The sequence below is a fragment of the Mus pahari genome, chromosome 7 (genome assembly GCF_900095145.1).
Source record: "Mus pahari chromosome 7, PAHARI_EIJ_v1.1, whole genome shotgun sequence".
In the NCBI taxonomy this organism is placed as follows: domain Eukaryota; kingdom Metazoa; phylum Chordata; class Mammalia; order Rodentia; family Muridae; genus Mus; species Mus pahari.
Window position 1 is genome coordinate 27,266,342 of NC_034596.1, and position 10,530 is coordinate 27,276,871.

General features: G+C 45.9%; 1 protein-coding gene across 1 annotated transcript in view; it reads left to right on the plus strand.

Annotated features, from left to right (window-relative positions):
- Rnaseh1 (ribonuclease H1) overlaps positions 1-9,476 on the plus strand; it is a 10,452-nt gene extending 976 nt beyond the window's left edge. Inside the window, exons 2-8 of the mRNA XM_021202395.2 lie at positions 2,137-2,252; positions 3,128-3,289; positions 5,587-5,686; positions 7,018-7,072; positions 7,550-7,634; positions 8,076-8,200; positions 8,897-9,476. Of these exons, the coding sequence (XP_021058054.1) occupies positions 2,137-2,252; positions 3,128-3,289; positions 5,587-5,686; positions 7,018-7,072; positions 7,550-7,634; positions 8,076-8,200; positions 8,897-8,983 (730 nt within the window). The 3' untranslated portion in view covers positions 8,984-9,476. The remainder of the gene's footprint in view (positions 1-2,136; positions 2,253-3,127; positions 3,290-5,586; positions 5,687-7,017; positions 7,073-7,549; positions 7,635-8,075; positions 8,201-8,896) is intronic.
- Positions 9,477-10,530: the final 1,054 nt, after the last annotated feature.

The following is a 10,530-nucleotide window of genomic DNA, read 5'->3' on the forward strand; positions in this document are numbered from 1 at the left end:
TCCAGGACAGCCAGGGCTACACAGAGAAACCCTGTTTTGAACCCCCTCCCCCCCCAAAAAAAAGAAGGAAAATTGTGGCCAGATGTGTTGGCATATGCTTGTAATTCCAGCACTGGTGAGGTGGAGGCAGGAGGATCACTACGAGTTAGAGGCCAGCATGGGCTGTGGAAGAGAGGTGGGAGGGGGAGAGATGGAGAGTCTCAAGCCAGAAGCCGGTCTTTGCCTTTGGATCCTTGCCTTTGGATCCTTGTCGCAGCCCTTGGAGGCAAGATGAAGTTTTCAATTTCACTGGTACTGTGGCAGTTCCCAGGTCAAGTGAGAGGCAGAATCGGGGCTTAAGCCCAGGCTTGGGAGTATATGAGAGTTAACTTCTAATATCAAGGTTTGTTGTCCCTGTGACCTGGATGTTTCCCTAGGCAAAGCTGAGACAATACTAAGGAAGAAAAGTAGCCACTGCCAACCCTTTTCTGTGATTGAGTCTTTTTTTCTGTTTTTTGTTTGTTTGTTTGATTTTTTTGTTTTTGTTTTTTGAGACAGGGTTTCACTGTATAGTCCTGGCTGTCCTCTGGAGACCAGGCTGGCCTTGAACTTAGAAATCCGCCTGCCTCTGCCTCCCAAGTGCTGGGATTAATGGCGTGCGGCACCATGCCCAGCTGTGATTGAGTCTTAAAGATAGCCACATTTTAGTATGTGCTGGAGTTGTGGAAGACCTTGTGGTATTAGTATGCTATTTGGATTGGATTGCATTTAGCAGAATGGGCTGTCTGGTCTTAACATATAGAATGAAACCAAATTGAGGTGTGACCTTTGTCCCAAGGAGTTGACAGCAGATCCCTTTTTATATAATTATCAATCTAAAAAGAACAATTTTAACCAAATCAAAAGGAGTAAGTGCAGAACTGTAAAACTACCTGAAGAGAAAGCAAGTGGCTGCAGATGAACTTGGGTTTGTCAGTGACTCTCCATACGACACCAAACCTATAATCCATGAAAAGTCGTTGTAAGTTAAACTTCATTTCAGTTAAAAAACAAAACAAAACAAAAAAAAACCTCATACTCTAGAAAAGACACTGGGCCAGGTATAGTGGCACATGCCTTTAAATCCCTGTACTCAGAAGGCTCGGAGGCAGAGACATGTGCATCTCTGAATTCGAGGCTAGTCTGGTCTACAAAAGGAGTTTCAGGACAGCCAGAGCTACACACAGAAACTCTGTCTTGAGGAAATAAAAAAATGTTGAAAGCTATGCCTTCATAAAAAGAGCTGCACTTAATCATGTATGGAGATTTAATTCATAATTGACAAAACTTGGAAGCCAAGTTTCCAGTAGACAGTGGGTTGGTAAAGTTATAGAACATTATGCAGTCTTGAAATGAGTTATCAAAGATGAAATAGTATGAAGAAGCACTAACTATACCCTGCTAAAAGAAAAAGCCAATTTGAAATGATCTACAGTGTGGGATTCCAACGATATGGAATCCTGGAACTAATAAGAGATTGCAAAACAAATCAGTGGTTCTAAGGGCTTAGAACTGAGGAGAAGTGACTGAAAACAAACAGGCTTTGTTTCCTGTCAGGGTCTTGTGTGTCATAGGTTGGCCTTCAACTGAACTAGCTATAAATCAAAGATGACCTTGAACTTCTGACCCTTTGTCTCTACTTCCCAAGTGCTGGAATCAGGCGTGCACTCCCAAACCAAGGTGTTTTTGAGACTGAGTTTCTATGAGGCACTGGCTGGCCTGCAACCTGCATATAGATTCATGTGGCCGTGAACTTGTGCTTCTTCTGCCTCTTGCCTCCAGAATGTGGGATTATAGGCATGCACCCCCACCCCCCAGTCCCCTGTGGGGGATTTCTAAGGCATGAGATTGCTCTACATAGTGTGGTAATGACATCATCTATTCACTAACCCTGTAGACTACAACACCGAGTGATCCCTGGCATAAGTAATGGGCACGGCGGGGCAGAAGCTTAGAATTCTCTACTTTCGGTTCCTATTTGATGTGAACCTAAAACTGCTGTAAAACATGACACTGTAAATAGAAGAGGTAAAACAGTAAAAAATAAAGTTAAAAAAATTGAAAAAGGATGTAATTGACGAGGAAAGGAAGCCTCGGCTAATGTACACACCCTTGCAGGAGTGAGTGCAAAGCCCAGGTGGACCGGTTTCCTGCTGCCAGGTTTAAGAAATTTGCCACAGAAGATGAGGCCTGGGCCTTTGTCAGGAACTCTTCAAGCCCAGATGGTTCGAAAGGTATGTTACTTCATGTCGGTGTAACGTTTTAAGCTATGAAAAGCCCCTGGCATGCCCGACATTACTGCTTCTGTAGAGAAGATGACTGTCTGTTTTCCGTGCACATTAAGTTGTTATGAATGGTGGTTCAGAGGCTAGAGATATGGCTCAGAGGGTCACAGTTTGATTCTTAGCACCCATATTGGATGACTCATAGTCTCCTGTAACACACACATAAATACGTTTTTAAAATGTAATTTTAAAAGAAGAGCGTGGTTCATCCAGGTATATGGTACCTAGGACTGGGAGTTTGAGGCATGAGTGACACAACCAGTTCCAGACTTATCCCTCATAGTAGGGTCCTGTAGGAGTGAACTAAATACATATCAGTTCCCGCAGTAGCAGTGTTATCAGCTCTAGGACTCAGACCTCCAGCTGAGTACTCAGAAGTGCTCACAACGTCACAGGGCCATAGGTCAAACGATTATACCATAAGTTTCTTTGCATTTCATTTGTCATAAAGAGTACCAGAAGCCTACTATAAGAGACATTAGATTTAGAACACACACAGGACTCAGATCAGCACACTGACTCTAATCTAGAACACTGGACAAAAACAAAACAAACAATCCCAACTATTTGAACCTCCCTTGGGAAGTGGGGTTTCAGGAACTTTTGATTGATTGATTCATTCATTCATTCTTATTTTCAATGGGAACCTTAGATTTTCTGGAGCTCCTGCAGGGCTCCAGGGTCTGGGATGGTTTGTTCTCAGTTATTCCTTCTGGTAGGTACACATCTAGAGTGCCCCAGTCTGGTGCAGTAATGTTAAAAACTTGCAGAAGTTTTGGTTCTTCAACATTCATAAACTCTTTGGTTTTGGAATCTTCTTTCAGGGCAGGAAAGTGCTCATGAGCAGAAGTCACAGGCGAAGACCAGCAAGCGGCCTCGGGAGCCCCTGGGTGAAGGGGAAGAACCTCCAGAGCCAGGGGCAAAGCACACAAGACAGGACACCGAGCCCACTGCTGTAGTGAGCAAGGACGCATTTTCTTACATGGGTATGCCTTTTTTTGAGGTGGGGGATTCAAGACAGGGTTTCTCCGTCCAGTCCTGGCTGTTGTGGAACTCATTCTGTAAACCAGGCCTGGAACTTAGAGACCTGCTTGCCTCTCTGCCTCCTCAGTGCCAAGATCTAAGGATGAGCTATCACTGTCCTCCCTGAACCTTTCTTGGGCTCAGAATTTTTAATACAATTATAACAAATTAGAAATCTTTTCTAAGTAAAGAGCTTAAGCTGGGTCGTTTTGTTGTTGATAGTGACTGTGGTTTGCTTTTTTTTTTTTAAAGCTTTATTTATTTATTATATGTAAGTATACTGTAGCTATCTTCAGACACTCCAGAAGAGGGAGTCAGATCTTGTTACAGATGGTCGTGAGCCACCATGTGGTTGCCGGGATTTGAACTCAGGACCTTCGGAAGAGCAGTCGGGTGCTCTTACCCACTGAGCCATTTTACCAGCCCAGTTTGCTTTTGTTTTTTGTGTGTGTTTCTTGTTATTTTGGGGTTTTTTTTGGTTTTGGTTTTGCTTTTTTGTTTTTTTTTTTTTTTTTTGCTTTTTTGTTTTTGAGACACGGGCTCTCACTGTGTAGCTAGGGTTGGGCTGGAATTAAGAGATTCTCCTGCTCAACACCCCAGTGCTGGAATTAAGGGTATGGATGGCTACACCTGTCATTTAAACTAATAAGCTGATACTCATCCTTTTTTTTTTTCTGTAAATATTCTCTAGACATTTTTCAGATCTTTTATTTTGGAAGCAGGGCTTTTAACAAAAAGAGCCTTTGCTTTCCTAGCCCAGAGATCTTATTGATGTGGTCCTACCTCTCTTTTTGCTGTTTGTTTGTGGCAGGGTCTCTCAGTTATGCAGGGTAGTGATGAACTCCCCTTGAAGCCCAGGCTAACCTTAAACTTGCCATCCTCGCACGTCCTTCGCCACAGGCTGCTGAGGCCAGAAGGAGAGTCCAACCAGAATGCCTTTTCTAACAGATTTGTCCAGCCTTCAGAACCTGGAGGAGAAAAGATCCAGGGCTTTTCCTGTATGTAACTCCAAAGGCAGCAGTGTGCTTCTAGTAACTAAAGTATATAAGTTTCTGGTTTTTGACTTGCACAAGTGGGAACAGAAACCAGCAGCATTTACAGATGAATCAGCAGTGGTACATCTGGAGGTTTTTGGGTTTTTTTTTTTTGCCAAGAGGAAGCCATGTGTACTTTCCCTCCAGGGAGAGCTGGAGGACACTGTAGAGCTGTTCGAGTAGATGGTTTGGCAGTTTATCTAGGATGAACAAGCATCCTCTTACTGCTCATTGTGCTAGAGAGTTGTGTGTCAACGTGGCACCAGCTAAAGTCACCCTCAACTGAGAAAAGGCCTCCGTAATGGCTGTAGGCAAGTCTCTAGGGCATTTTCTTAATTAGTGATTCATAGGGAAGGACCAGCCAACTGTGGGTGGGGCCACCCCTGGGCTGGTGGTCCTGGGTTCTATAAGAAAACAGGCTGAGCAAACCAGTAAGCAGCACCCCTCATGGCTTCTGCATCAGCTCTGCCTCCAGGTTCCTGCTCTGTTGGAGTTCTTGTCCCAACCTCCTTCACTGATGAACTGTGATGTGTAAGCATAAGCCAAATAAACCCTTTCCTCTCTGAGTGCTTTTGGTCACCATGTTCCACTGCAGCACTAGAAGCAACAGAAAGGTTGGTCATGTGGATGGAGGCCTGCCCAGCCTCTGTGCTCAAATGTCCCAGCCTTGCTTCTTTGAGGGACACTGGTCTCCATGCATCCCCTGAGCCTGCTGCTCTTAGGCCACTGTCCTTGGACAGTTCCTTCTGTATGGGTGGTCTTTGGCTCCCCCTCTTCCACCCCAGATACTTTGCTACTCAGTTTCTCCCTGCAGTCTGCTGAGGGTATAGGTCTGCCCTTCCCACTTGAGCAAACCATGTTTGAAAAGAGGGAGCAGAGGTGAGAGCTACTTTACAGTTAGTGGCAAATGTGCTAAGAGAAAACGAGACCACTTGCCAGCCAAGTTGGCTTTCTGGCATATGGGGCTAGCGTCACTGAAAGCACTGCTTTCTCTGGAAGGGCAGCTTGAGAGAAGGGACCCAGGCACGAGAGACCTCTTTAGCTTGAGGTATAAGCAGATCTCCCAGTGGGAAGTTCTGTCCTAACTTTAACTAACTTGTTGTACAGAACAAGCAAAAAGTGACCACACCCCATAGTGGGAAATCCATGTTGTCCTGAACAGAAAACTCTAGCAGTGGTCACTGTTCAGCAGGTCGGTGCTGTAGCCTAACTCTTTCTTTTTACAGGAGAGTCTGTCGTTGTCTACACGGATGGCTGTTGCTCCAGTAATGGACGGAAGCGGGCCCGAGCAGGAATCGGCGTTTACTGGGGGCCAGGTCACCCCTTGTAAGTAAACACGTCTGAGTAAGCATCACATTTACCTCATGGGCAGGGCTTGCTTATTGATATATTTGCTGCTTATTGTTGTGTTCTTTTCTAAACCTGCTAGGTAAACAGTGTTGGCTGGCAATAGAAGAGCAACTGAGTGACTGATATTAATGCCAGACAGCTTGGTTTTTGACATTGCTAAACACTGAGAGTCAGTGCTCTTTCCCTGGGTACACGTCTTAAGGCATCTGAGTAGATGATCCAGCCAGCAGCGATGCAGGGGCAGGGCACCAGCTTAGAACCTGTCCCATCACTAGACTTCTAGGCTTGTTTTTGAGACAGGGTCTCAGTATATAGCTTTGGTTAGCCAAAACTCACTATGAGACAAGACTGGCCTGGCACTCCTGGACATCCTCCTGCCTCTGTCTCTTCCAGGTGCTTAGGATGAAAGGCATATACTACCATACCACATCTGGTGACTTTTAGACTTTTTAGAAGATGCTTGACTTAGAAATAGTCAGAGAATACAGGCAAAGGTGTAAAACTGGACCATTCATATCCACCTGGTCCCTGTGGTGAACAATATGAAGTAATGTCTGTCAGCCATTCCATGAGGTTTTCTTTTTTTTTTTTTTTTTTTTTTTTTTCGAGACAGGGTTTCTCTGTATAGTCCTGGCTGTCCTGGAACTCACTCTGTAGACCAGGCTGGCCTCGAACTCAGAAATTCGCCTGCCTCTGCCTCCCAAGTGCTGGGATTACAGGCGTGAGCTACCACTGCCCGGCTCCGTAAGGTTTTCTTACACTAGGTCTGATGCTCACCAGGAACTGTTGACAGACACAGCTCATATAAATTGCTCATTAATTAATTTTAAAAGTATTTCTATTTATTTTAAATATTTGCATGTATTCAACATATTAACTAACTTAGATAATGAGGGTGGAATTTTTTTCTTTTCTTTTGTTTCACTGTGTAGCCTGGGTAGTGCTAATTCATGAAGATTTTTCCAGTTTTAGCCTCTCAGGTGCTGGGATTAGAAACGGGCGTGGTGGTGCACGCCTTTAATCTCAGCACTTGGGAGGCAGCGGCAGGCGGATCTCTTGAGTTCAAGACCAACCTGGTATACAGAGTGAGTTCCAGAACAGCCAGGGCTACACAGAGAAACCTTGTCTTGAAAATAATAGCATAATGAACTCTTTAAATCTTTAACTTGGATCTTTTTGTTTTGTTTTTATTTATTGAGACAGGGTCTCTATGTAGCTCTGATTGTCCTATTATCTGTTGAGAAAAGAGTTGCTTTGGAAGTTAGCATTGTAATTTTGTTTTTCTTGTTTATGTTGTTCTGGAACAGGAATGTAGGTGTGAGGCTTCCTGGGCGACAGACAAACCAAAGGGCTGAGATCCATGTAAGTTCCCAGATAAACATGAGTCTGTCTTCCTCCCTGTGACTACAAGATCAGCCTTTCCCCTTCCTTTCCTGTCTTAGACAGAAGGTATTGGAAGGTCATTAGAGCCGGGCGTGGTGGCACATGCCTTTAATCCCAGCACTTGGGAGGCAGAAGCAGGTGGATTTCTGAGTTCGAGGCCAGCCTGGTCTACAGAGTGAGTTCCAGGACAGCCAGGGCTATACAGAGAAACTCTGTCTCGAAAAACCAAAAAAAAAAAAAAAAAAGGCTATTAGAGACAGTCATTCTCTAGAAGAAGTTGAGGGATCATTTTACGTAGGTGTCATGGGCTGTTGTAGGTTTACCCTTCCTCGCACAGAGAAGATAATATGGTGGTCTAGAAAGAGCAGCGAGGGCTTCTGTCTTGAAACACTTGATCGGTAATGTAAAATGGCAAGCATTTTCTGTATAGCATGACTATGGACTTGCTTTTTCCAGGCAGCCTGCAAAGCCATCACGCAAGCCAAGGCTCAGAACATCAGCAAGCTGGTCCTGTACACAGATAGCATGTTCACCATCAATGGTGAGCTGTCCCATGCACTGCGAAGGGACGTGGACTTTTCTTTCTAGTAGGGTAGTGGGACAGTCCTGGGTGACCTGGGCTCTCGAGGTGCAGAGGGATAGGAGTCTAAGGTCTGCTGTCTTAGAGAGCTGAGCTCCTTGGCTCCATCACACCTGGGTCAGGGTGTGAGCAACTTTAGGTCACAGGGTTGGCTGCATAGAAGCACAGGGGGTGGGGGTTTCCCTGAGGAAGACCATGTTCAACTAACTGGATGCAGCTAGCAGGAAGAGGAAAGGTCGGGGTCTTGGGAGTATGATAAAGGCTAAATAAGCAAGGGAGGCACTGAAGGAAGGAAACCATCCAGGCTTTGACTCAGAACAAGAGCAGCCATTGTGAGGAGAGACTGTGGAGCAAGAGGCCATGCCTCCTGATGGATGAGCCTGTGAACATGTGTTCCCCTAGGGATAACTAACTGGGTTCAGGGCTGGAAGAAGAATGGTTGGAGGACAAGTACAGGGAAAGACGTGATCAACAAGGAGGACTTCATGGAGCTGGACGAGCTCACTCAGGGCATGGACATCCAGTGGGTGAGTCACTTCACATGCATGGTCTGACCTCGCTGAGAGGATGGTGTTTGGAAGGGGCTGGTGACTGGGTTAAAGTAGCAGCTTCCATAAAGTTACCATGTGTAATTGTTAGCGTGTGTTAGTTATACATGAGAATGGGTTCCGTTACAGCATCTTTGTAAATGCACACCGTGGGTTTTAGTTGCATGCCCCTCCTTCCCCTCCTGAGTACAGTATGCTTCATTGGCTGCTTCCAGGAGCACAAACGCAGTTGCTTACAGGAGCATAGGCACCTTAGCAGTGTCTCCAGCACTGAAGGCAGGGTCTGTTCCTCCCTCTCAACCGTTAAAAGCCCAGGGAGGGCAGGACTTCCCCATCTGTTGAATGGTCCAGGCCCTGTGCAACGTGTGTTCGTGAGTTCAGTAGCCATGTCTTTCTTGCCTGGAAGATAGCACTCTATAACATGCACTCTTCTCTTTAGTCTGGTCCTGCCAGGGTTGGGATTGTAAGCACATGCCCTCTCACCCAGATTATGTGCCACTGAGGATTGAGCCCCAGACTTAACTCTGCTAGTTGAACTATGACTCCAGCCCCAATATGTGTTACCGTTGGCTCTCAGTCTCTTCTGATACATGAGCTTCTCTGGGTGTGAGATATAGCCATGTGCTACACATGTAAAGATCGGGAAGAATTAAAGGGGAATTTTTATTTTAACAGATGCACATTCCCGGTCACTCAGGATTTGTGGGTAACGAAGAGGCTGACAGACTGGCACGGGAAGGAGCGAAGCAGTCTGAGGGCTGAGCGGAAGAGGCTTCTTTACCCTGCCGTGCACTGAGCTGGGCATGGAGGACACAGTGTGACCTGTGGCACAGCTTGGTGAGACGTGCTTACGTAATGGAAAGGAAGTGTTGAGTCCTGCTTCTGTGAGATTTCAGGGTCTGTCCCAAAATGCTCCAGCTGGATCTTAGTAGGAGTCAGTGAGACACTGGTCAGTACGTGTGGCCTAAAAGTTCCAGAAGGTACAAGTGCAAGACTCTTGGCCCTGCGGCAGCCCCGTACCTCTCTCTCTGCATCTGAGATAAGGTGGCCATGTGGGACAGAGCCTGCACTCAGGTGGCCTTGACTCCTGCCTGAATCACCTTGAAGGAACAGCTGAGACCTTTATAAACCAAGATGCATAAATATATTACTAATAGATTTCTTTGCCTATTTTTTCTTAAAAATACTGTATATATTTAAAACATGTTGAGATTATCCTTATTTATTTTTTATAATAAAAGTATATAGGAATGACACAGAACACATCTAGTTTGAGTTACTGTTAGAGGCGAGCGTCCTTTGCTGCTGTCTAAAGCAAGAATTAAGGAAATCACTCTGGAGGGATGGGATGGTCAGTTTGTTCTCATGCCAATCATCGCATTGCCCTTAAGCAATGGAAGGTCTCAGAATGACAGGGACACAAGACAGGGCTGTCACTGGGCTGACTCTGAGCTCCTTAGGATCTGGGAAGCGGGACCATCTGCTGGAGCCCAGGACGAGGAAGTCACCCTGACAAGCAGTGACAACCTGCCTTCAGATTGCCCTGTGACAGCTGTACATGTCTGCATGTCACAGAGTAGGCCTCCGAAAGTGCTCAAGAAGCAGAACTGTGTCTCGGGCAGAGCAGGGTGGTGGGTCTGAGTGACTAGGATGTCGTCTCTGCTGACTTGGTGTGTGATCTGTGGAAAGCTCAGAGTCCTGTATGAGGGCTGGGGAGAGATGGCTCACTGGGGAGGAGTGTATACTTCATCAGCTTGAGGACCTGGCCTGAGTTTAGAACCCCTGCAGTATGTAGCAAGACGGGAATGGCCGACGCTTGCTTGGAACCCCGTGCTGTGCAGGATAAATTGACAGGAGACTTTCTGAGCTGCAGGACATCCAGCCTGGCCGAAATCTGAGCTCCAGCTTCAGCAGTGAGAGCCTGTCACAAGGGAACAGGGCAGAGAGTGATAGAGCGAGACATCCAGAGTCTGGTGTCTTCTGCTGCACCTCCACACATGTGCATATACACAAAAATCCTATAATAGAACCGGGTGTGGTGGCACATATCTTAATTTCAGGGCTTGGGAGGCAGAGGCAGGTCAGAAGTTAAAGGTCAGCTTAGACTATGTTGCAAGTTTAAGTCTTACCTGCCATCCTGAGACTTCTGTCTACTACACCAAGCTAGTATCAAGGCCTTTGCTCTCTATAGAACAACTTTCCAAAGTTGTCAATGTAAAGGGGGTGATTTAGAAAAGGGACTGTTGAGGAGTGGGGACTACTGGCTGCACTACCTGAAACCATGTCCCAGAATAAAACCTTTTTTTTTT